This window comes from Bos indicus, chromosome 3, assembly GCF_029378745.1.
Source record: "Bos indicus isolate NIAB-ARS_2022 breed Sahiwal x Tharparkar chromosome 3, NIAB-ARS_B.indTharparkar_mat_pri_1.0, whole genome shotgun sequence".
Lineage (NCBI taxonomy): Eukaryota > Metazoa > Chordata > Mammalia > Artiodactyla > Bovidae > Bos > Bos indicus.
The window spans coordinates 83,077,099-83,104,842 of record NC_091762.1 but is presented as its reverse complement, the minus strand read 5'-3'; the positions used below and the strand labels follow the sequence as shown (position 1 = coordinate 83,104,842).

The following is a 27,744-nucleotide window of genomic DNA, read 5'->3' as shown; positions in this document are numbered from 1 at the left end:
CAGTAATACCTGGTTTAAAGAGTTGTTGTGAAGATTAAATGAGGTGGGATGTGTGCATAGGTTAACAAAATTCCCAGTACAGAGTTTGTTTTATTATTGTTATGATTATCATTATAGTGATGTTGTGTCTGAGATCATCTGGATTTCTGTACAACATTTTAATTTTAGAGTTCCTTTTAACTTATAGATCTCAATTGGGTAAAAAATTTTGTTTGGTAGTCATATTTGGATTTGGGGAAAATATAAGAAAACTTTTGTTTATTTACAATTACTCATCCTAAATGAGTTAGCACATGTCATCTTTCCCAGAATTCTCACCAGAATCTGCCTGCCAATGCAGGAGACTCAGATTTGATCCCTGAGTTGGGAAGATCCCCTGGAGAAGGAAGTGGCAACCCACTCCAGTATTCTTGCCTGAAGAATCCCATGGACAGAGGAGCCTGGTGGGCTATGGTCCATGGGGTTGCAAAAGAGTTGGACATGACTTAGTGACTAAATAACAACAGCAACAGCTACAATTGGAAATTAATGATGGATTGGCTTGTAATTACTTATTATTTGTTAAAATTATTACTTTTATTTTTAGTCCAACCTTTCTGGACTTTTATTGGCTTTTAGGTCTTATGGATAGGGTGAAGAAGTAGTTAAATGCTATAAAATCTGATCAGCTGCTCAACGTCAGTTTAATTTCCATCCTTCTTTTTTCTCCCAACTTACTTTCTTTTGAAAGTTATAAACCTATAAAAAAAGTCGAAAGAGTAATACAATACCTATATATCCTTCACCTAGATTCACTTGTTGTTAGCATTATGGCTCGTTTGCTTTTTCTCTAGCATGTGTGCACGCACACACACACATACATGCACTTAGTCACTTTAGTCGTATCCAACTCTTTGTCACCCCATGGGCTATAGTCCACCAGGCTCCTCTGTCCATGGGTTTCTCCAGGTAAGAATACTGGAGTGGGTTGCCATTTCTTCCTCCAGGGGATCTTCTCAACCCAGGGATGGAACTCACATCTTTTACGTCTGCCAGCGTTGGCAGGTGAATTCTTTATCACTAGTGCCGCCTGGAAGCACACACATAAATGCACACTTTTTTTTTCTTGTTGAACCATTTGGAAGTAAAGTAGAAACATCATGACACTGTCTTCCTAAATATTTTGTCATGCATCTCCTAAGATCTAGGACATCCTCTTAACATAACTATAATGCTATTAGCATACCCAAATAATTTAATTTTTATTTGATAATATTACCTAATGTACAGGCCATATGAAAAAAATTCAAATTTACCCAAATGTTCCAGTAATTTCCCTTATAACTTTTCAGGAAAAAAATATTAAATTTAAGAGGAGATTATAAATTATACCTAGTTGTCACATCTCTCTGTTTCCTTTTATCTAGAACAATCCTCATCTTTTTCCTCCTGTCTTCCTTCCTTTTTTTTTTTTTTGGTCTTTCAAGACTTTGACAGTTTTGAAAAGTCCAGGCCAGTTGTATGTAGAATGTCTCACAAAATGAATTGGATTGTTTCCTCACAGTTTCAGGCTATGTGTTTTTTCCCCCTAAGATTGTTATTATATGATAGTTATTGTAAACTTTTCGTTTGATTACATCGAGTAATATGATGATAATTTGTAAGTTATTGGTGATGTTAAGGTTGACCACTTAGGTTAGACAGATTCCTACATTCTAAAGATATCTTTTCTGTTTTGTATTTAATAATTAATCTCTGGACGTGTTACTTTATCATTGGATATTCTGTTTTCTATTAATTTTTTTCTATAACAGTGGTTTTAGTAACCATAGATGATCCTTTTCTGAATCAACCATGGCACTGGTGGTTTGCAAATAATGGTTTTCCAGTTCTCTCATTCTATCTACATATGTTGGTTGACTATCTCTCGAAAGAAGATATATTCCTTCTCCTTTTCTTTTTAGTTTCACTGTGTACCCAACAATTCCTTTTTAAAAAATTTATCCAGTGTGATGATCTGTTACCAGTATTCTTTTAAACAATAATGACATTACTTAGTTTATTTATGGCTGTGTTGGGACTTCACTGCTGCACAGGCTTTTCTGGAGTTTGCCAAGTGGGCTTCTCATTGCAGTGGCTTCTCTTGTTGTGGAACATGGCCCTAGGGTGCACAGGTTTCAGTAGTTGTAGCACGTGGGCTCAGTAATTGCAGCCCCTGGGCTCTAGAGTACAGGCTCAGTAGTTGGGTGCACAGGCCTAGTTACTCGCAGCATGTTGAATCTTCCTGGATCAGGGACTGAACCCATGTCTCCTGCATTGACAGGTGGTTTCTTACCACTGAGCCACCACGGAAGCCCGTGTTAGCATTATTCTCTTTTGATGATTGAGTTATCTCAAATTTGATTAGTCCCTTCAAAGTAGTTCCTATGACCTTTGTATATGTCCATATTGGTATTTGGGCACCTTCTTCCTTTTTTGTACAATAAATGTTGCAGGATTACCTTATCTATTCTCTGCTTGAGGCTTGGAATCAGCACTTTGACCACCCTTTTTTACCGCCAGCACCCTTGTTCATTTTAGTGGAAAATGGTACTTAGAAACCAAAATTGGGCATTGAAAAAACTCATTACTACTGGAGTATCGTTGCTTTCGGGCCCTTTAAATGGACACACACACACACACACGTTTTAAAAGAAATCATGATTTTATAGGATACCTTCAAGTTAAAAACCACAGAGTTCAACTTTACCTTCCCTCAGTTTATATTTGTGTCTCCCTTTTCCTACAGGGAGAATTCTGATTCTCAGCCATATTAATATATTTACTCATTTATATTTACTCTGTCTTACACACATATATGCCTGGAGGAGGGCATGGCAACCCTCTCCAGTATTCTTGCCCTGGAGAATTCCATTGACAGAGGACTCAGGCAGGCTACAGTCCATGGGGTCGCAAAGTCAGACATGACTGAGAGACTAAGCACGCACGCACGAGTACACAGACACACACACCACACACACACACGCTAGTTTTGGAATTACTATACTGATACTCCCTCCTACAACAGATTTACCAAGTAAAGATTTCTTTGCCAGTTTATGTCCTTGGAATATATCCCTCTAAAGATGTATAATCAAAGTAGATGTTCAGAGTTATTTGAATTATTTTTTCTGTGATTATATTATCAATTTAAAATATAGTTAAGTTCCTACTAAACTACTTTTTAATAGATTTCCTGTAAAATTGGTTATCTGTAAAACTACTAAAGTAGACATAATAATTTAAAATGATATCATAATATATAGTAATAGGAAACTCTAGAATAGAGAATATGCAGTTTTTATCTTTAAAAGGCTTTAAACTCATACTTTATTTTCAAACTGGTGTTATTTTTTTATTATTTAAAATAAAAAATGTTGAGAAAAATGACATCAAACAATCCCAGTTGTAAGCCAGAACAATTGTGTTTGTGAACATTTTAAACAATGCTCTTCTTTTGACTGATAATACAATTCAAGCATTAATCTTTAACAATAGATATAATTGTTCAGGGTGCTTTAACTCACTCCTAAAAACTATGGCTAGTGTTTTCCTGTATTTACACCCAGAATAGAAAGATATTATATAAGTCCTTGTTCTTCATATTTAAAGAATGCCTTTTCATGTGTGAATATTCTCACTGGAAAGGGAAAAAATATTTCTCTTAATAATTGAGCATTTTATATTTCTAATGTGAGACATAATAGCCATATTCAGTCTTGCATTCTGATTAGTTATAAACATCTTGCTGATTAAAATGCCGGGTTAATGGGGACAGGAACTGGGTTTGGTGCTTATTGTATTTCCTATACACTAGAAGTGAGCACTGCAATACTGGATGAATGAATAAATATGATGCTTTGTGTTTATATGATATGTAATTTCTAGTTTGAATAATATGGTTGCACCTTTTCCTTGACAAAAGTATCTAATGGAATGGGACTTAGAGGAGATCTTATCCAAATTTGTTTGTTACAAATCTCAAAATCACTGTGTCTCACACTGAATCCCCCATCTTTCTTTAGCTTTTTATCCCTGAGTTCCCCTTTTCTGTTAATAGTATCATTATCCTCTTAGACATCAGACCTGAAATCTTAGTCACTTTAGTCTCTCTCCTGTATGTGGGCATATAAATATTCATATACAATGTTGCTCATTCTGCCATCTCAGTTTCTTCCTTGTATCTCCTTATTCCTTATCCCCTTACCAGCACCCTGATTGAGGCACTCGTTACCACTCATATAACAATCCTCTGACTAACTGAAGGAATTAAGAATATTGAAAGTGAAAAGTGGGGTGAGGAACAAGAAGTATGTCTTTTTTTTCTCTAAGATTTATTTTTGGCTGCACTGGGTGTTCATTGCTGCTCAAGGGCTTTCTCTAGCTGTGGAGAGCTGGGGCTGCTCTCTAGCTGTGTTTCACCGGCCTCTCATTTGGTGGCTTGTCTCGTTGCGCAGCAGAGAATCTAGGTGCCCAGGTTTCAGTAGTTGTGGCATGCGGGCTCTAGAACGCATGCTCAGCAGTTGTGGTGCAGGGCTTAGTTGCCTCCCAGCATGTGGGATCTCCCCAGAGCAGGACTCAAACCCATGTCCTCTGCATTGGCAGGCTGATTCTTAACCACTCGACCATGAGGGGAGCCCAGGAAGTTTGTCTTAAACTTTCTGATGGGCTGTCAAATGGAAGAGGGATTGATTTCAGAAAACACAACTAGGAACTGTTCGTGGAAATTATCAGGACAGAGACTTTTGGTTTTATATGTCATTCAAACAAGTGTAGGTGTTTAGAATTGTTAGTGGAAATTATCAGGACAGAGACTTTTGGTTTTATATGTCATTCAAACAAGTGTAGGTGTTTAGAATTGTTAGTGGAAATTATCAGGACAGAGACTTTTGGTTTTATATGTCAAACAAGTGTAGGTGTTTAGAATTGTTAGTGGAAATTATCAGGACAGAGACTTTTGGTTTTATATGTCATTCAAACAAGTGTAGGTGTTTAGAATTGTTGTTGTTGTTCAGTCACTAAGTTGTCTCGACTCCTTGTGACTCCATGAACTCCAGCACGCCAGGCTTCCCTGTCCTTCATTATCTTCTGGAGTTGACTAAACTCATGTCCATTGAGTCAGTAATGCCATCCAACCATCTCATCCTCTGTTGTCCCTTCTCCTCCTGTTCTCAATCATTCCCAGCATCAGGATTTTTTCCAGTGAATTGGCTCTTGGCTTCAGGTGGCCAAAGTATTGGAGCATCAGCTTGAGTATCAGCCATTCCAGTGAATGTTCAGGATTGATTTCCTTTAGGATTGATTTGTTTAATCTCCTTGCTGTCCAAGGAACTCATTATGTTAGTAGAGAATAGAGAATAGTTTAAAATATTATCAAACTTTTAAACTTAAAGCTGTATATTCAGCTCAGTACAAAGCTCATTGTATACTGAGTCCCCTGTCTTAGGAGTGTTCACTCAGAGACTGGTTGAATGCACTTGGCAAGGTTGTTCTAAAGGAAACTGCGCTGCTGTATGAGTGGATGAACCTGATTAGTGATTAATAAGTCCAAACCAGAGAGCAGATCAGATTCCTGGGAGAAGAGTGATTATTTTTTTTAACTTACACATTTTCTTTCACTGCTGCTGCTGCTGCTGCTAAGTCGCTTCAGTCGTGTCCGACTCTATGCGACCCCAGAGACGGCAGCCCACCAGGCTCCCCCGTCCCTGGGATTCTCCAGGCAAGAACACTGGAGTGTCTTGCCATTTCCTTCTCCAATGCATGAAAGTGAAAAGTGAAAAGTGAAAGTGAAGTCGCTCTTTTGTGTCTGACTCTTAGCGACCCCATGGACTGCAGCCTACCAGGCTCCTCCGTCCATGGGATTTTCCAGGCAAGAGTACTGGATTGGGGGGTGCCATTGCCTTCTCCGACTGCTCCCACCCAAAAAGTGGAAGATAGAATTAGGAGAAGCTACTGGTAGATTGGAGTAGCTTTCTCAACTCACATCCATTGAGTCGGTGATGCCATCCAACCATTTCATCCTCTGTCATCCTCTTCTCCTCCTGCCTTCAATCCTCCCCAGCATCAGGTTCTTTTCTAAGGAGTTGGCTCTCCTGTATTCCAGGAAGATTTTTTACTGACTGAGCTGTGAGGGAAGCCCCTGTGCTTCACTGTCTCCCAAGAGTTTGCTTAAATTCATGGCCATCAAGTCAGTGATGCTACCTAACCATCTGATCCTCTGCCACCCCCTTCTCCTTTTGCCTTCAGTCTTTTCTAGCATCAGGGTCTTTTCCAATAAGTTGGTGCTTTGCATCAGGTGGTCAAAGTATTGGAGTTTCAGCTTCAGCATCAGTCCTTCCAATGAATATTCAGGATTAATTTCCTTTAGGATTGGTTTGATCTCCTTGCAGTTCAAGGGACTCTCAAGAGTCTTCTCTAACACCACAGTTAGAAAGCATCAATTCTTCAGCCCTCAACCTTCTTTATTGTCCAGCTCTCACATCCATACGTGATTACCAGGGAAACCATAGCTTTGACTAGACGGACTTTTGTTGGCAAAGTAATGTCTCTGCTTTTGAATATGCTGTCTAGGTTTGTCATGGCATTTCTTCCAATGAGCAAGCGTCTTTTAATTTCATGGTTGCAGTCATCATCTGTAGTGATTTTGGAGCCCAAGAAAATAAAGTCTGTCACTGTTTCCACTTTATCCCTATCTATTTGCCATGAAGTGATGGGATGGGATGCCATGATCTTATTTTTTTGAATGTTGGGTTTTAAGTCAGCTTTTTCATTCTCTTTCACTTTCATCAAGAGGCTCTTTAGTTCCTCTTCACTTTCTGTCATAAAGGTGGTGTCATCTGCATATCTGAGGTTATTGATATTTCTCTTGGCAGTCTTGATTCCAGCTTGTGCTTCCATCCAGCCTGGCATTTCACATAATGTACTCTGCATGTAATTTAAGTAAGCAGCATGACAATATACAGCATTGACGTGCTCCTTTCCTAATTTTGAACCAGTCTGTTCCACGTCTGGTTCCAACTGTTGCCTCTTGAGTTGCATACAGGTTTCTTAGGAGGTAAGTTGGTCTGGTATTCACATCTCTTGAAGAGTTTTCCACAGTTTGTTGTGATCTACACAGTCTTTAGCGAAGTCAATGATGTAGAAGTAGATGTTTTTCTGGAATTCTCTTGCTTTTTCTCTCACCCACTGGATGTTGGCAATTTGATCTCTGGCTCCTCTGCCTTTTCTAAATCCAGCTTATACATCTGGAAGTTCTCGGTTCATATATTGTTGAAGCTTAGCTTGGAGGATTTTGAGCATTACTTGGTGACTCATGTGAATGAGTGCAATTGTGCACTAGTTTGAACATTCTTTGGCATTGCCCTTCTTTGGGATGGGCTTCCCTTGTGGCTCAGCTGGTAAATAATTGCCTGTAATATAGGAAACCTGGGTTTGATCCCTGGGTTGGGAAGATCCCCAACTTGGGGAGAAGTTGGGGATCCCCAACCTTGGGAGAAGGTAAAGGCTACTCACTCCAGTATTCTGGCTTCGAAAATTGTATAGTCCATGGGGTCACAAAGAGTTGGACACAACTGAGTGACTTGCACTTTTACTTTCTTTGGGATTGGAATGGAAATGGACCTTTTGCTGTCCTGTGGCCATTGCTGAGTTTTCCAAATTTGCTAGTATATTGAGTGTAGCACTTTCACAGCATCATCTTTTAGGATCTGAAATAGCTCAACTGGAATTCCATCACCTCCCCTAGCTTTTGTTCGTAGTGATGCTTCCTAAGGCCCACTTGACTTTGCATTCTAGGATGTCTTGCTCTAGGTGAGTGATTACACCATCCTGGTTATCTGGGTCATGAAGATCTTTTTTGTACAGTTCTTCTGTGTATTCTTGCCACTTCTTCTTAATATCTTCTGCTTCTGTTAGGTCCCTACCATTTCTGTCCTTTATTGTACCCATCTTTGCATGAAATATTCCCTTGGTATCTCTAGTTTCCTTAAAGAGATCTCTAGTCTTTCCCATTCTATTGTTTTCCTGTATTTCTCTGCATTGATCACTTAGGAAGGCTTTCTTATCTCTCCTTGCTATTCTTTGTAACTCTGCATTCAGATGTATATAACTTTCCTTTTTTTCCCTTGCCTTTTGCTTCTCTTCTTTTCTCAGCTATTTGTGAGGCCTCCTCAGACAACCATTTTGCCTTTTTGCATTTCTTTTTCTTGAGGATAGTTTTGATCACCACCTCCTGTACAATATTGAGAACCTCCGTCCATAGTTCTTCAGGCACTCTATCAGATCTAATCCCTTAAATCTATTTGTCACTTCCACTGTTTAATTGTAGGAGATTTGAGTCTCACCTGAATGGCCTAGTGGTTTTCCCTACTTTCTAGAATTTAAGTGTGAATTTTGCAATACAACTCATATGTGAGGGTAAATGTCTATTTAGTACCAAGTTTTTTTTTTAATTTCAAATTTAAGAGAACACATAAATAGTACATTTTATTTATATCATCATTACACAGTAGCTGTGCATTGATTTAGTGTCTTTAAATGGAGGATGCAATCCTGAAGAATTCTAAGAATGTTTGCAAGATGTATACTTGAGGGAAAACTACCAAATCAGCTTCTGGATATGCATGCGTGCTCAGTCACTAAGTCTCTTTGCAGGCCCATGGACTGTTGCCCATCAGGCTCCTCTGTCCATGGAATTTTCCAAGCAAGAATACTGGAGTGGGTTGCCACTTCCTCCTCCAGAGGATCTCCCCAACCCAGGGATCAAACCCACGTCTAATGTGTCTCCTAGGTTGGCAGGCGGATTGTTTACCACTGAGCCACCTGGGAAGCCGCTGAATATACATATCCTGACCTTACTATGTTTCTTGTTCCTTTTCTCAATCTTTTAATCTCGTATTGCCATTTACATTGCTTAACCCTTAGCTCCGAAAGAGGACAATCCAAGTAAATATTGCTTGTACTCTCCCTTTCTTCATATTTGCTACTTAAAAAAAAACCTTTCTAGGTTTAAAAGCTGAACATTTTTAGGCTGGTTTTAGTTCCGTGCATGAAGATAGAAGACTGGCAAGTATAGGAAAAGAGGGAGTAGAAGTGAGTGTAACAGTTGATGTTTCTGTAAACAAAGAACTGAGATGGAGATAAGAAATAACAACAGAGATGCAGGCCAACATATTGAGAGACATTCAAGGTCAAACAAGGGATTGATATTTGTTACTGAAAAAGGAAGCAGGTAGAAAAGGTTGCTGCTGCTGCTGCTGCTGCTGCTAAGTTGCTTCGGTCGTGTCCGACTCTGTGCGACCCCATAGACAGAAGCCCACCAGGCTCCTCTGTCCCTGGGATTCTCCAGGCAAGAACACTGGAGTGGGTTTCCATTTCCTTCTCCAATGCATGAAAGTGAAAAGTGAAAGTGAAGTCGCTCAGTTGTGTCCGACTCTTCGAGACTCCATGGACTGCAGCCCACCAGGCTCCCCCGTCCCTGGGATTCTCCAGGCAAGAACACTGGAGTGGGTTGCCATTTCCTTCTCCAATGCATGAAAGTGAAAGGGAAAGGGAAGTCGCTCAGTCGTGTCTGACTCTTAGCGACCCCATGGATTTCGGACCACCAGGCTCCTCTGTCCATGGGACTCTCCAGGCAAGAGTACTGGAGTGGGGTGCCATTGCCTTCTCCTTGACTTACATACATGATGAAAAAATGACTATCAATAAGTGAAGTGAACATCCATCATCTTGTATATACAAAACTAAAGAAATAGAACATTTTTTTTTCTTGTGGTGGGAATTCTTATGATTTACTCTCTTAACAGCTGTCATATATAACACACAGCAGGGTTAATTATATTTATCATGTTGTTAATTCCATTCCTAGTACTTATTTATCTTATAACTGGAAGTTTGTACCTTTTAACGGCCTTCATCCAATTCCTTCCTTCCAGTTGAGACTTCTTCTAATGCACAGGGTGCAGGTTCAATCCCCAGTTGGGGAGGCAAGTTCCCATAGGTCTCGTATCTACCCCCCTCCAAAAAAAAAAATCCAAAACATAAAACAGAAGCAGTATTAACAACACAATTCAGTAAGGACTTAAAAATGGTCCACATCAAAAAAATCTTAAAGAAATATATATATTTCGGTAGACTGAATGGCTGTGAGCATTAATTTATTCTTTTTCCCCTTTCCAGGTCTCATCCCCCTTTGTTTAAGGAAAAACAAAAATTATCAATTAACAAGGAATATCCTCCAAGTCATTTTATTTAGCCAAAGCTGCTCTAGGAAACTAGATTGAGGAAGTTAAGTTTTGCAAATGACTAAACAGCTGAATCTGATGTCTTTAGGAACCACAAGAATAATGCTGTTTATCTTAAAAAGGAAAAAGCACTTCATCTTAGTATTTTTATCTTTCTTATAGGCTGTTTAGCAATTTTGCAACAGAGTGTCTTCTCTGTAGATTTCTTAATTGAGCAGTTTCAGTTTTGTTAAGAGTTGAACATAGCCTGGACACATTTATAATTTGTGTATAGCCTGAACACATTTATAATTTGTGTATTAAGTTTTTCATTTGAGCAACTTATTTTTCAATAAATAATCTTGTTATTTTAAAAGAAGCTCAATGTAAATAATAAGAGAAGTACAAAAAAGGAAGAAATAACATTGCATAATATCAACATTTTAAAAATTAGTCTCACTGTTAATCATATCTTGTTATATAGAGCTTGTCCTAATGTTTAAAAAATGACCTCACATCTGTTAGAGTTTCCACTTTTAACATTATGGACTTCTAGACATTTTTTTTTTTTTTTTTCGGAGAAGGCAATGGCAACCCACTCCAGTGCTCTTGCCTGGAAACTCCCATGGATGGAGGAGCCTGGTAGGCTGCAGTCCATGGGGTCGTGAAGAGTCAGACACGACTGAGTGATTTCACTTTCACTTTTCACTGTCATGCATTGGAGAAGGAAATGGCAACCCACTCCAGCGTTCTTGCCTGGAGAATCCCAGGGACGGAGGAGCCTGGTGGGCTACCGTCTGTGGGGTCACACAGAGTCGGACACGACTGAAGTGACTTAGTAGCAGCAGCAGACATTTTTTTATGCGTGTGTATTTGTGTGTGTGTAAATGTATGTACATACATAATACATGTGTAGGTAGATGTCTAAATTGTATTTATCCGGTTCTTTTTTTTCTTTCACTGCATGTCCTGGCGATATTTTAAAAAATTAATTAATAAACAATTTTTAGAGCAATTTTAGGTTTACAGCAAAACTGAACAGAAAGTATACAGAGTTTCTATATACCTCCTCCCCACAACACACATGACTTCCCCACTTACAAAATCCTGCATCAAAGTGGTATATTTGGAACAATTGAAGAATCTTTGACATGTAAGTATCACCTAGAGACCATAGTTTACATTAGGATTCACTTTTGGTGTTGTATATTCTGTGTTTGAAGAAGTGTCTAATGATGTGTATAGACAATTACAGTATCATATAAAATAGTTTTTCTGCCCTAAAAATCCTCTATGTTCTGCCTACTCATTCTCTCCCTCTAATCCCCCAGCCCCTGGCAACCACTTCTTACTGTTTCCACAATTTTGCCTTTTCCAGAACACTATCTGGTTGGAATCTTGTGGTATTTAGCTTTTTCAGATTGTCTTCTTTTACTTGACATTTAGTTTTCCTTGATATCATTTAATGGCTTGATAGCTCATTTCTTCATAGTTCTGAATAATACTCCATTGTCTATTTGTACTCTGGTTTATTTATCCATTCACTTACTGAAGGATATCTTGGTTGTCTCCAAGTTTTGGCAGTTATAAATAAAGCCGCTATAATATCTGTGGGCAAGATTTTGTGTGAGAATAAGTTTTCGTTTCATTTGGGTGTATACCAAGGAGCACAATTACTGGATCTTATGAGTATGTTTGGTTTTGTAAAAAAAAAAAAAAAACAACAACTACCAAACCATCTTCCAAATTAGCTGCATTCCCACCAGCAGTAAATGAGAGTACCTGTCCTTACCAGCATTTAGTGTTGTCAGTGTTTTGGATTTTGGTAATTCAAATCACTGCAGATGGTGACTGCAGCCATGAAATTAAAAGACACCTACTCCTTGGAAGGAAAGTTATGACCAACCTAGATAGCATATTGAAAAGCAGAGACATTACTTTGCCAACAAAGGTCTGTCTAGTCAAGGCTATGGTTTTTCCTGTGGTCATGTATGGATGTGAGAGTTGGACTGTGAAGAAAGCTGAGTGCCGAAGAACTGATGCTTTTGAAGTGTGGTGTTGGAGAAGACTCTTGAGAGTCCCTTGGACTGCAAGGAGATCCAACCAGTCCATTCTGAAGGAGATCAGCCCTGGGATTTCTTTGGAAGGAATGATGCTAAAGCTGAAACTCCAGTACTTTGGCCACCTCATGCGAAGAGTTGACTCATTGGAAAAGACTCTGATACTGGGAGGGATTGGGGGCAGGAGGAGAAGGGGACGACAGAGGATGAGATGGCTGGATGGCATCACTGACTCAATGGACGTGAGTCTGAGAGAACTCTGGGAGTTGGTGATGGACAGGGAGGCCTGGCGTGCCGCGATTCATGGGGTCACAAAGAGTTGGACACGACTGAGCGACTGAACTGAACTGAACTGAATAACATACAAAATTATATTTGTCATGTTGTGCATTACATCTCTAGTACTTTTAAATGGAAGTTTGTATCTTTTGACTGTCTTCATCTAATTTCTTCTCTCCTCACCCCTTGCCTCTGGTAAGCACAAATCTGATCTCTTTTCTTCGAGTTTGTTTTTGACATGTAATTGACTGACAACTTTTGTTCCTGTTTTACGACACAGTATAAGCGATATCATGTGATATTTGTCTTTGTCTGGTTTACTTCACTTCATATGATATTCTCTAGGTCCATCTATTTTGCTGCAGATGGTATTATTTCATTCTTTTATTTTTTTTTTTTACAGCTGAGGAATATTCCATTGTATATGTACCACATCTTTATCATTTATCTGTCAGTGGACATTTAGGTTGCTTCCATGTCTTCAGTTCAGTTCAGTTCAGTGTCTTGGCTATTGTAAATAGTGTTGCAATGAACATTGAACATCAGGTTGCATTTTGAATTGCGGTTTTGTCTGGATATATGTCCATGAGTGAGATTGCAGGATCATATGGTAGTTTTGTCTTTAGTAAGTAGTGTTGAGAAAACTGGACAGCTGTTTGTAAAAGAATGAAATTAGAACATTCTCTTAACACCACACACAAAAATAAATTAAAAAATGGATTAAAGACCTAAATGTGAGACTGGACACTATAAAACTCCTAGAGGAAAACAGAACACTTTTTGAAATTAATCACAGCACTGTCTTTTTGGATATGTCTTATAGAGTGATGGAGGTGAAAAAAAAATAAATGGAATCTAATTAAACTTAAGAGCTTTTGCACAGTGATGGAAACCATAAACAAAACAAAAAGACAATGCACAGAGTGAGAGAAAATATTTCCAAATGACGTGACTGACAAAGGATTAACCTCTAAAATATGCAAAGCAGCTCATACAATTCAATATCAAAAACCCAAATACCACCACCAAAAAATGGGCAGAAGATCTAAATAGGCATTTCTCCAAAGAAGACATACAGATGGCCGATAGGCACATGAAAAGTGCTCAACATCGCTAATTATTAGAGAAATGCAATCAAAACTACAGTCAAGTATCACCCCACACTGGTCAGAATGGCCGTCATCCAAAAGTTTAAAAATAGTAAATTCTGGAGAGGGTGTAGACAGAAGGGAACTTGCCTACATTGTTGGTGGGAGTGTAAATTGGTATAGCCACTATGGAGAACAGTATAGTGGTTCCTTACATTCTCTTAAACATTTTTGATTTAGAAGATTCATGGTTAGTGGCTTTTTAAAGCTAAACTTTTAAAATTCTAAACATTACATATATTCTCTGTATAAGATTTGGAAAATCTGGGCAATAGTGATATAAAAATAATCAGTCACAGTTTGTTAGGGAAACTGTTGTCAGCATTTTGGTATATATTTTTTTTAAACTTCCTCGCTTCCCCCTCAGATCCCAACCAGTAAGTATTATATGATACATAAAGTTTTAGGTTTTGTGTATTGTTTCTCCATTTTCACAGACTCTTCAGGGGCATTTAAAATGGATATATAGCCCATCATATAGATTCACTATGTATAATTCACACATTTTATAAACTTTACTCCTACTTTTCCAAATTTTGTTAAATACACTTTTGGGAGGAAATTTTTTTCCTTTATTCTCGTTGTCAATTAAAGAATTCTAAATATAACAGGTAAAATACTGCTACTTTTCATTATCAGTTTGTGATTCCCTTAAACATTTTGAGGACCAATTGTGTGTCAGGCACAATTTAAGGACACTTAAAAAGTTTACTGGCTAGTGTAAGAGAATGTAAGAAACAAATGATTATAACGTGTGTGATGAGTACTGTGCTAGAGGAAGACAGGACCCTAAGGGACTAAAAAGAGGGACTTCTGTATTGGTTTGAGGTTGGGACAAGGGTAGAAAATTTACTGATCTTACCGCAGGAGGAGAAACTTTTTTTTCTTTTTTTAAAAAAAATTAATGTATTTATTTAAATTGAGGATAATTACTTTACTCTATTGTAATGGTTTTTTGCCATACATAAGCATGAATTGGCCATAGGTGTACATGTATCCCCCTATCCTGAACCCTTGCTCCCAGCGCCCTCGCCGCACCATGCCTCTAGGTTGTCCTAGAGCACTGGCTTCGGGTGCCCTGCTTCATGCATCAAACTCACACTGGTCATCTGTTTTATATATGGTAATGTATATGTTTCAGTACTATTCTCTCAAATCTTCCCACCCTTTCCTTCTCCCACTGAGTCCAAAAGTGTTCTTTACGTCTGTGTCTCCTTTGCTGCCCTGCATGTAGGATCGTTGGTACCGTCTTTCTAAATTCCATACATATGTGTTAATATACAGTATTTGTCTTTCTCTTTCTGACTTACTTCACTCTTATGGACCCTGGGTTCATCCACCTCATTAGAACGGACTCAAATGCATTCTTTTTTTTTATAGCTGAGTAATATTTTATTGTGTAGATGTACCAAAACTTCCTTATCCATTCATCTGCTGATGGACTTCCAGGTTGTTTCCATCTCCTAGCTATTGTAAATAGTGCTGCAGTGAACATTGGGGTACATGTGTCTCTTTCAATTCTGGTTTCCTTGGGGAATATGCCCAGCAGTGGGATTGCTGGGTTGTATGGCAATTTTATTCCCAGTTTTTTAAGGAATCTGAGGAGGAGAAACTTAAACGTACTCATGATATAAGGCTGTCAAAAAGTGAGGGTAAGCCGAAAGGCATTCTAGATGGAGGGAGTGGCACATGCAAAGGCAAGGAGGTATTAGCATGTCAAGTTTAGGAAGCTTTAATATTAATATTAAAAATGGCTTCTGTCTATGGTGCATGTGAGGGAGTGGCAAGAGAGAAGGCTGAGTAAGTGGGCAGATGTAATTTCATGAAGGGCTTTGAATATCATCCTTAAGGCTGGGGTGTCATCATGAATGAGGCAGAATCGTTGAGAAACATGTTTATAGCTCTGACTCTTCCATTTGTACATCAGCAATTCTCAACAGCTCTAGCCCAAACCTCACCTTTGAGTTCCAGATCTATATATCCAACTGCCTTGATGGCCTCTTTAGAATGTCTAGAAAGTAAACTCCATGAAAGTAAGAATTTTACTCCTTTTGTCCTAAGCTGTATCTGCATTTCTTAGAACAGTGCCTGGCAATAAGTTACCCCGAGTGATTCAATTCAAAAGGGAACGATTCCTTACTATATCTCAGAGGCGTCTCGAGCTCCACATAAATCCAGGTCATGATCTTATCCCTCTAATCTGCCCTTCTCCTGATGTTGCTTGTTTAAGGGATTGGCACCATCTATTTAATTTCACAAGGTAGAAACCTGAGTGTATCTTTGACATATTTCTCTTTTTCACCTTTCACATTCATTTTATCACCAAGACCAAATGCATTTTTGACACATTTCTTCATGTGCTCATTTGTCTCCATCTCCACTGCTCTAGTCCAGGCTACCATCTTTCTCCTCACCCAATACAATAATAGTAAACTCTCACCCTTTACTTTTGTTCCTTTTCAATCTGTTTTCTCTGTGTTGGAGTGTTAAAAAAATCACACAAACCCACAGAATCGGATTCTGATATTCCTGTTTGCATCCTTTGCTCTTTGCATAAAGAACAAAATTCTTAACACAGGATGTAGGGCCCTGTGTGCTCTGGCCCATGTCTAACCCAATAACCACACACATGTCACTTTTTTGGACTCTGCTCCTTAGTCACATTGACTTTTTAAATTCTTCTAGTGGACCATGCTTTCTTCTGCCACAATTATAATGTTTAATTAGTTACTTCTAATAATATTATAAAATGGAATATCTATTGTTAGAGAAGCAAATGTACCAATCCCATTGAGTTGATATTTATAATTCTGAAAGGATAATGTTCTGTGTGGCATTCCTTTTCTTTTATAATTTTTTTTTTTTTTTGGTTGTACTGGATCTTCATTGCTGCATGCAGGTTTTCTCTAGTTGTGGAGAGTGGGGGCTACTCTTTTTTGCAGTATGTGGACTTCTCACTGTGGTGACTTCTCTCGTTGTGGAGCATGGGCTCTAGGGTCTGCAGGCTTTAGTAACTGTGGCATGTGAACTCAGTGAATGCAGCTCCTGAGCTCCAGAGCACAGTAGTGCTTTAGCACAGTATGCCAAGTAGTTGTGGCATACGGGCTTGGTTGCTCCTTGGTGTGTGGGATCTTCCCGGACCAGGGATCAAACCTGTGTCTCCTGCTTTGGCAGGCAGATTCTTTACCACTGAGTACTAGGGAAGCCCCTGCATTCTTTTCTTGAAAAGAAAACTGTCTGTGAATTATTACAAATAAACTGGAGTATTTTCAGTAATAATTTGTTCCTCTTTCAGATTACATATAACATATCTCAATTTTCCATCAAGTCATTTAAAAAACAAATGCCTATAAGCTACAGTTATTCTTGTTTTAGAGTAAGAAAGCATTGTCTGCTGTAAATTTAAGCCTTTCTATTTTTTTTTAAAAATGTGGCTGTAAGAAGGATATATAGGAAATATAGGAAATGCCTTAATTAAAAAAAAATGATTAGGCTTTATATGAAAGCAGTGACTTAATACCAGAGAAAGCAATAGCAAGCCACTGCAGTACTCTTGCCTGGAAAATCCCATGGAAGGAGAAGCCTGATAGGCTGCAGTCCATGGGATTGCTAAGCGTTGGACATGACTGAGCGACTTCACTTTCACCTTTCACTTTCATGCCTTGGAGAAGGAAATGGCAACCCACTCCAGTGTTCTTGCCTGGAGAATCCCAGGGACAGGGGAGCCTGTTGGGCTGCCGTCTATGGGGTCGCACAGAGTTGGACACGACTGAAGTGACTTAGCAGCAGCAGCAGCAGCAGTGACTTAATACAAGTGGAAGTCTCCATTATGAATATAGTTATCATTTCTTATGATTTCAGATCACTGTGTCTAATTACAAAAGAAACAAATCTTGGATAGTCTCACCAAAAATGAGTTGTATTACTGTTACTGTTTTTAATTGTGTGTATCTGTGGGGAGTTATTGTTTGGATTCGTGTGATAACTTTTTAAAACATTCATTTATTATTATTTATTTTGGCTGTGCCTGGTCTTAGTTGTGGCATGCAGATCACAGATCTTCATTGTGGCATGCAAACTGTTGTTTGTGGCATGTGGAATCTAGTTCCCCGACCAGGGATTGCACCTGGGCGCCATGCATTGGGAGCACAGAGTCTTAGTCACTGGACCCCCAGGGAAGTCTCTTGTGTGATAATTTTTATTGTTGTGTATTTGGTATTAAATATATTTTGTAATTTAAAAATGTATAGAGTGTATTATATTTTATTCTGTAAAATGAAAAATTTGCTCATTTCCAGTTCAAATTGTATTTAATCGCTTAAGTAACTTTAGCAGGTATTATACCATAGAATATATACTCATTACTTATTTTTCTTTAACTTTTTCTTTACGTCAGAGCAAAAGACTAAACTTACAGAAGAATGCAATCAAGTGATGGCTTTTTCTTTAGAATCTGAATATGGAGGCCACAGGAACAGATGATGTCGATAAGCTGAAAACTAAATTTATATCTGCTTGGAACAACATGAAATATAGTAAGTATCATGATTTGAAAATTATATAATCCAAAGAAATATATGAAGCTATGTATTATCTCCCTTATTCAGTCAGTAACAATTGCTGAGGTTTTCCTTGAATGAAATATTTCTGTAAGGAATAAAATATAATATATTCTCTATATATGTCAGTTACAAAGTATATAAGAATACTTCCTAAAGAAAGAGCCAAGTATCCTCATAAATATTGCTTAGAAACTCAGGCATATCATGTGGTCCTTTAAAAAGGAAAATGCCAAAGCAGATATAATTTATTCAGGTAATGGATACTACCTCAGTTTTTCAGACTCAGTTTCAGGCAGCCTCATGTCTGAACCAGGAACCAAGCAAAATAGATGTTGAACACACAAAGCAGACCATTTAAAGTTCATACTCTGATACATAACTTTCTTCTAGGAGCACACTCAGACACTTAATTATAACTTAGTTATTCTTGGTTTGCATACAAATCTGGTAAGGATCATATGGTTGTTTTGAAGCATACTTCAGACTGGAAACAAACTGTCAATGAAGAATCTTTCAAAGGTGGAGAAATACTCAGAGAATTATTGTCAACAGGAAGAAGTTCATATCCATAAAATAGGAATGGAAAAATTTAATAAAACCCATAGGCAGTGCAAACTCAAGTAAAACACAGTTGGCTGTTGGCTCCTGATTCACTGGAAATCATGGCCAGCTAGCTATTTAGACAGTTAAAACTTGGTAATATCTTAACATTAATAGCTTAACATTGCATTTTGAAGATTATAGGCATTAATTTTTTGAAAATTTGAGATAAATCATTTGCTACTAAAATTCACCCTTTCAAAATGTATAATTCAGTGGCCTTTTAGTATATTCACAGAAATGTACAACCATCGTGACTAACTCCAGAACATTTTTATCATACCTCAAAGTTGCCCTGTACCCATTAGCAGTATAAGAATACTCCCTATTCTTCACCGTCTCTCTCCAATCCCTGACAGCCACCATGCTACTTTATGCCTCTGTCAGTTCAGTTCGGTTCAGTCGCTCAGTCGTGTCCAACTCTTTGCGACCCCATGAATCGCAGCATACCAGGCCTCCCTGTCCATCACCATCTCCCGTCCATCACCATCTCCCAGAGTTCACTCAAACTCAGGTCCATCGAGTCGGTGATGCCATCCGGCCATCTCGTCCTCTGTCATCCCCTTTTCCTCCTGCCCCCAATTCCTCCCAGCATCAGAGTTTTTTTCCAGTGAGTCAACTCTTTGCATGAGGTGGCCAAAGTACTGGAGTTTCTATAGATTTGCCTATTCTGGACTTTTCATATAAATGCTATCATGTAACTTGTGGTCTTTTGTTTTTGACTCCTTTCACTTAGCACAGTGTTTTCAAAGTTCATCCATGTTGTTGCATGTATGTATCAATACCTCATTCTCTTATATGGTTGAGTACTATTTCACTGTATGGATATATGCCATTTTCTTTACTCATTAGTTGATGGACATTTGGGTTATTTCTACTTCTTGGCTATATGAATAGTACTGCTGTGAATATTGTGCACAAGTTTTTGTGTAAACTTAGTGTCAGTTCTCTTGGGTATATACCTAGGAGTAAAATTACTGGATCATATATTAACTCTAAGTTTAACCTTTTAAGGAACTACCAAACTGTTTGGACCATTATACATTTCTACAGCAATGTTGGAAGGTTATATTTCTCCATATCCTCAGCAGTACTTGTTAATGTCCATCTTTTTAATTAGATCCCTTTTAGTGAATGTGAAATATCTCACTGTAAGTTTGATTTGCATTTCCCTGATGACTATATGAAGGTAAGTATCTTGTCATGTGTTCATTAGCCATTTGTATGTATTCTTTGAAGATATGTCCATTTAATTTTTTACACATCTTAAGATTGGGTTGTCTTTTTATTATCGGGTTCTAAGTGTTCTTTATATATTCTAGATGAAAATCCCTCAGCAAAAATATGATTTGCAGATATTCTTTCTCATTCTTCAATTGTCTTTTCACTTTCTTAATAATGTCCACTGAAGCATAAAACTTTGATTTTGATGAGGTCCACTTTGCCTATTTTTTTCTTTGTTGCTTATGCTTTTGAAGCTGTATTTAAGAAATGTTGATTCAATCAAGATCATGAAGATTTACACCTATTTTTAAAGATATTTTTTCTTTTTAGCTCTTCTATTTAGGTCCTTGATCCATTTTAAGTTAATTTTTGTGTGTGATGTGAGAAGTTCCACTTCATTCTTTGTATGTGGCTTTCTAGTTGTCACAGCACCATTTGTTTAAAAGAATATTCTTTTCCCATTGAATGGTCTTGCCACCCTTATCTAGAATCAGTTGACCATAGATGTAAAGAGTTTATTTCTGGACACTCAATTCTATTCCATTAATCTGTATGTTTGTTCTTATGCCAATACAACATTCTCTTGATTAGTTTAGCTGTTTGTGAAATCTGAAACTGGAATGTATGGTTCCTTCAATTTTGTTCTTCTTTTCCAAGGTTGTTTTAACTGTTTTGGATCTCATGCATTTTCCCTATGAATTTTTGATCATCTTATCAATTCTGCAAGAAATTCAGCTAGGATTTTTATATAGATTTTAGTGAATCTGTAGATCAGAGTATTGACATATTAACAGAATATTTCCATATTAAGTTTTCCAGTTCATAGACATGGTATGTCTTTACACTTATTTAGATTTTTAATTTCTTGCCATGACATTTTGTAGTTTTCTGTGTGTAAGTCTTACACTTCTTTTGTTAAAATTATTCCTGTTTTATTCTTTTCAATGCTATTTTATTTTTAATTTTTTTCCAATTTTTGGCCACACCTTGCAGCATGTGGGATCTTAGTTCCCTGAACAGGGATTGAATCTTCGCCCCTTGCTTTGGAAAGCAGAGTCATAACCACTGGACCACTGGAGAAGTCTTTCAGTGCTATTTTAAAGTGAATTGTCTTCTTAATTTCTTTTTATATTCTTTGTTAGTATGCTGCTGCTGCTGCTAAGTCGCTTCAGTCGTGTCTGACTCTGTGCAACCCCATAGACAGCAGCCCACCAGGCCCCGCCATCCCTGGGATTCTCCAGGCAAGAACACTGGAGTGGGTTGCCATTTCCTCCTCCAATGCATGAAAGTGAAAAGTGAAAGTGAAGTCGCTCAGTTGTGTCCGACTCTTAGCGACCCCATGGATTGCAGCCTACCAGGCTCCTCCGTCCATGGGATTTTCCAGGCAAGAGTACTGGAGTGGGGTGCCATTGTTAATATAGAGAAATACAATTTATTTTTTTGTGATTTGATCGAGTGTCTTGTAAACTTGATCTCCTTTATTAGTTCTAATAGGTTTTTGTGGATTCTAGAGGATTTTCTGTGTAAGCTCATGTCATCTGAAAATAGAGACTTACATTCTTTTCAGTCATTTAATCTGATGGATAGGTTATGAAGATTTCATTTATAAGGTCTGGAAATTATCATACTGGTACTAACACATTTTAGCAGTATCCTGCTGCTGCTACTGCTAAGTCGCTTCAGTTGTGTCCGACTCTGTGCGACCCCGTAGATGGCAGCCCACCAGGCTCCCCCGTCCCTGGGATTCTCCAGCAAGAACACTGGAGTGGGTTGTTGTTTCCTTCTCCAGTGCATGAAAGTGAAAAGTGAAAGTGAAGTTGCTCGGTTGTGTCCAACTCTTCGCTACCCCATGGACTGCAGCCCACCAGGCTCCTCCATCCATGGGATTTTCCAGGCAAGAGTACTGGAGTGGGGTGCCAGAATCCCTAATCTCTGAAGAACAGAATGTTCAGGGTAACTACATGTTACCCTGAAGAAGGGTACCCTCCAGAAGGTACCTTCTGGAGAAGGACATGGCAACTCACCCCAGTATTCTTGCTTGGGAAATGCCATGGACAGAGGACCCTGGCAGGCTACAGTCCATGGGGTCTCAAAGAGTTGGACACCACTTAGTGACTGAGCAGTCACGTGTTCTAGATAGTTTTGAGTTATAGAATAGTATTTTACTGCTAAGTCACTTCAGTCGTGTCCGACTCTGTGTGACCCCATAGACGGCAGCCCACAAGGCTCCCCCGTCCCTGGGATTCTCCAGGCAAGAACACTGGAGTGGGTTGCCATTTCCTTCTCCAATGCATGAAAGTGAAAAGTGAAAGTCAAGTCGCTCAGTCGTATCCGACTCTTGGCGACCCCATGGACTGCAGCCTACCAGGCTTCTCTGTCCATAGGATTTTCCAGGCAAGAGTACTGGAGTGGGGTGCCATTGCCTTCTCTGATAGAATAGTATTTTAGTTTGATTTTATTGATGAAAATTATTCTAAAATGTTTAATATGTATTCCTGGCTTAGAGTTTGTATTGTATGGGTGGTTTGTGTGCATGCTAAGTCACTTCAGTCATGTCCAACTCTGTGATCCTGTGGACTATAGCCCACCAGCCTTCTCTGTCTGTGGGATTCTCCAGGCAAGAATACTGGAGTGGGTTGCCATGCTGTCCTCCAGGGGATCTTCCTGACCCAGGGATTGAACCTGTGTCTTGTAGGTCTCTTTCACTGGCATGTGGGTTCTTTACCATGTGTGGTTTAAGAAGTACTAAAACATTTTTTTGAATTTATTTGGCTTTAATTGAAGGATAATTGCTTTACTGTATTATGTTGGTTTCTGCCATACACCACCATGAATCAGCCATAGGTGTCCCTTCCTTCTTGAACCTCTCTCCTACCTCCCTTCCCATCTCATCCCTCTAGGTTGTCACAGAGCACCTGCTTGAGCTCCCCAAGTCATACAGCAAATTCCCACTGGCTATCTGTTTCATGTATGGTAGTGTATGTGTTTCCATGCTACTCTCTCCATTCATCCCACCCTCTTCATTCCCACGCTGTGACTATTAGTCTGTTTTCTATGTCTGTGTCTCCTTTGCTGCCCTAGATCTAATAGGTTCATTGGTACCATCTTTCTAGATACTGTATATATGTGTTAATACATGATATTTGTTTTTCTCTTTCTGACTTCCACCTGATTAGAACTGACTCACATGTATTCCTTTTTATGGCCGAGTAATATTCCATTGTATATATGTACCATAGCTTCTTTGTCCATGCATCTGTCATTGGAAAGGGCTTTCCTGGTGGCTCAGACAGTAAAGTGTCTGCCTGTAATGAGGGAGACCCAGGTTTGATCCCTGGGTCAGGAAGATCCCCTGGAGAAGGAAATGGCAACCCACTCCAGTACTCTTGCCTAGAAAATCCCATAGATGGAGGAGCCTGGTAGGCTACAGTCCACGGGGTCGCAAAGAGTCAGATATGACTGAGTGACTTTGCTTTACTTCGCTTCTGTCAGGGGATATCTAGGTTGCTTCCATGTCCTAGCTATTGTAAATAGTGCTGCAATGAACATGTGTAGATGGGGTTCAGTTCAGTTCAGTTCAGTTCAGTTGCCCAGCCATGTCCGACTCTTTGCGACCCCAAATCGCAGCATGCCAGGCCTCCCTGTCCATCACCAACTCCTGGAGTTCACTCAAACTCATGTCCATCGAGTTGGTGATGCCATCCAGCCATGTCATCCTCTGTCGTCCCCTTCTCCTGCTCCCAATCCCTCGCAGCATCAGAGTCTTTTCCAATGAGTCAACTCTTTGCGTGAGGTGGCCAAAGTACTGGAGTTTCAGCTTTAGCGTCAGTCCTTCCAATGAACACCCAGACTAATCTCCTTTAGAATGGACTGGTTGGATCTCCTTGCAGTCCAAGGGACTCTCAAGAGTCTTCTCCAACACCACACTTCAAAAGCATCAATTCTTCGATGCTCAGCTTTCTTCACAGTCCAACTCTCACATCCATACATGACCACTGAGAAAATCATAGCCTTGACTAGACGGACCTTTGTTGGCAAAATAATGTCTCTGCTTTTCAATATGCTATCTAGGTTGGTCATAACTTTCCTTCCAAGGAGTAGGTGTCTTTTAATTTCATGGCTACAGTCACCATCTACAGTGATTTTGGAGCCCCCCAAAATAAAGTCTGACACTGTTTCCACTGTTTCCCTATCTATTTCCCATGAAGTGATGGGACCAGATGCCATGATCTTAGTTTTCTGAATGTGGAGCTTTAAGCCAACTTTTTCACTCTCCTCTTTCACTTTCATCAAAAGGCTTTATAGTTCCTCTTCACTTTCTGCCATAAGGGTGGTGTCATCTGCATATCTGAGGTTATTGATATTTCTCCCGGCAATCTTGATTCCAGCTTGTGCTTCTTCCAGCCCAGTGTTTCTCATGATGTACTCTGCATATAAGTTAAATAAGCAGGGTGACAATATACAGCCTTGACATACTCCTTTTCCTATTTGGAACCAGTCTTTTGTTCCATGTCCAGTTCTAACTGTTGCTTCCTGACCTGCATACAGATTTCTCAAGAGGCAGGTCAGGTGGTCTGGTATTCCCACCTTTTTCAGAATTTTCCACAGTTTTATTGTGATCCACACAGTCAAAGGCTTTGACATAGTCAATAAAGCAGAAATAGATGTTTTTCTGGAACTGTCTTGCTTTTTGGATGATCCAGCGGATGTTGGCAATTTGATCTCTGGTTCCTCTGCCTTTTCTAAAACTAGCTTGGACATTTGGAATTTCACGGTTCACATATTGCTGAAGCCTGGCTTGAAGAATTTTGAGCATTACTTTACTAGCGTGTGAGATGGGGTACATGTGTCTTTTTCAGTTCTGGTTTCCTCCAGGCATATACCCAATAGTAGGATTATTGGGTCATATGGTAGTTTTAGTCCTAGTTTTTAAGGAGTCTCGTATTATCCTCCATAGTGGCTGTATTAATTTACATTCCTACCAATAATGCAAGAGGGTTCCCTTTTCTTCACACCCTCTCCAGCATTTATTGTTGATTTTTTGATGATGGCCATTCTGAACAGTGTGAGATGATACCTCATTGTAGTTTTGATTTGCATTTCTCTAATAATGAGCGATATTGAGCATTTTTTCATGTGCTTATTAGCCATCTGTATGTCTTTGTAGAAATGTGTGTTTAGGTCTCTTCCCCACTTTTTGATTGGGTTGTTTGTTTCTCTGGTATTGAGTTGCACAAGCTGCTTGTATATTTTGGAAATTAATCTTTTGTCAGTTGTTTCATTTGCTATTGTTGTCTCCCATTCTGAGGATTAGCTTTTCAGCTTGTTTATAGCTTCCTTTGCTGTGCAAATGTTTTTATGTTTAATTAGGTCCCACTTGTTTATTTTTGTTTTAATTTCCATTCTACTCAAGGGAGGTGGGTCATAGAGGACCTTTCTGTGATTTGTGTCATACAGTGTTCTGCTTATGTTTTCCTCTAAGAGTTTTATAGTTTCTGGTCTTAAATTTAGGTCTTTCATCCATTTTGAGTTTATCTTTGTATATGGTATTAGGAAATGTTCTAATTTCATTTTTTTACATGTAACTGTCCAGTTTTCCCAGCACTGCTTATTGAAGACCCTATCTTTTCTCCATTGTATATTCTTGCCTTCTTTGTCAAAGATAAGGTGCCCATAGGTGCAAGAGTTTATCTCTGGGCTTTTATCTTGTTCCATTGGTCTATATTTCTTTTTATTTTGTGCCAGTACCATACTGTCTTGATGACTGAAGCTTTGCTGTATAGTCTGAAGTTAGGAAGGTTGATTACTTGAACTTCATTCTTATTTCTCAAGATTGCTTTGGCTATTCAGGGTCTTTTGTATTTCCATATGAATTATGCCTTTTTTTTTGGTTTTAGTTCTGTGAGAAATGCCATCAGTAATTTGATAGGGATTGTTTTTGGTTATATAGTCATTTTCACAATATTGATTCTTCAAACCCAGGAACATGAAATATCTCTTCATTGTTTATGTCATCTTAGATTTCTTTCATCAGTGTCTTATACTTTTCTGTATACAGCTCTTTTGTCTCCTTAGTTAGGTTTATTCCTAGGTATTTTATTCTTTTGGTTACAGTAGTAAATGGGATTGCTTCCTTAATTTCTCTTTCTGACTTTTCATTGTTAGTGTATAGAAAAACAAGTGATTTCTGGGTATTGATTTTGTTTCCTGTGACTTTACTGAATTCACTGATTAGCTCTAGCAATTTTCTGACACTATTTTAGGGTTTTCTGTGTGTAGTTCATGTTATCTGCAAACAGTTTTACTTCTTTTCCAGTCTGGATTACTTTTATTTCTTTCTCTTTTCTGATTGCTGTGGCTAGGACTTCCAAACCTATGTTGAATAATACTGGCAAGAGTGGGCACCCTTGTCTTATTTCTGATCTAGGTGAAATGCCTTTAGTTTTTCACCATTGAGATTAATGTGTGCTCTGGGTTTATCATATATGGCCTTTATTGTGTTGAGGTAGATTCCTTTTGTGCCCATATTTTTGAAAAATTTTTATCAAAATTATTTTGTGCTGAATTTTGTCAAAAGCTTTTTCTGCAAATATTGAGATTATCATATTATTTTTATCTTTCAGTTTGTTAATATGGTGTATCATATTGATTGATTTGTGTATATTGAAGAATCCTTGCATCCCTAGGATAAACCCGACTTGATCATGGTGTATGATCTTTTGAATGTGTTGTGTTGTATGATGTTTGAATATGTTGAGGATTTTTGCATCTATGTTCATCAGTGATATTGGCCTATAATTTTCTCTTTTTTTGTGATGTCTTTATCTGGTTTTGGTATCAAGGTGATGGTAGCCTTGTAGAATGAGTTTAGAAGTGTTCCTTTCTCTGCAGTTTTTTTGAAGTTTGAGGAGGAAGGCATCAACTCTTTTCTGAATGTTTCATAGAATTCACCTGTGAAGCCATCTGGCCCTGGGCTTTTGTTTTTCGGCAGATTTTTTATCACAGTTTCGATTTCAGTGCTTGTGATTGGCTTGTTCATAATTTCTATTTCTTTGTGGTTCAGTCTTGGAAGGTTGAACTTGTCTAAGAATCTGTCCATTTCTTTCAGATTGTCCATTTTATTGACATAAAATTGCTTATAATAGGCTCCTATGAGCCTTATGTATTGTTGTGTTGTCTGTTGTAACCTCTCCTTTTTAATTTCTAATTTTGTTAATTTGATTCTTCTCCCTTTTTTTCTTGATAAGTTTGGCTAATGATTTGTCAATTTTATTTATCTTCTTGAATAAACAGCTTTTAGTTTCATTAATCTTTGTTATTGTTTTCTGCATTTCTTTTTCATTTATTTCTTCTCTAATCTTTATAATTTCTTTCCTTCTACTAACTTTGGGGTTTTTTTGTTCTTTTTCCAGTGTCAAGTTAGGTTGTCTGTTCGGTGTTTTTCTTGTTTCTTGAAATTGGATTGTATTGCTATAAATTTCCCTCTTAGAACTGCTTTTGCTGCATCCCATAGGTTTTGAGTCACTGTGTTTTCATTGTCATTTGTTTCTAGGAATTTTTTGATTTCCCTTTTTATTTCTTCAGTGACTAGTTGATTATTTGGAAATGTGTTGTTTAATCTCCATGTATTTGT

The 27,744-nt window shown here is 38.5% G+C and overlaps 1 protein-coding gene across 4 annotated transcripts in view; it reads left to right on the top strand.

Moving 5' to 3' along the window:
* The window catches only part of ATG4C (autophagy related 4C cysteine peptidase), a 96,299-nt gene that overhangs the window by 4,550 nt on the left and 64,005 nt on the right, over positions 1 to 27,744 (top strand). For all 4 annotated transcript variants that reach the window (XM_019957336.2, XM_070786429.1, XM_019957334.2 and 1 more), the window contains exon 2: positions 18,122 to 18,260. In XM_019957336.2, coding sequence (XP_019812895.2) covers positions 18,185 to 18,260 — 76 coding nt within the window. In that variant the 5' untranslated portion in view covers positions 18,122 to 18,184. The remainder of the gene's footprint in view (positions 1 to 18,121; positions 18,261 to 27,744) is intronic.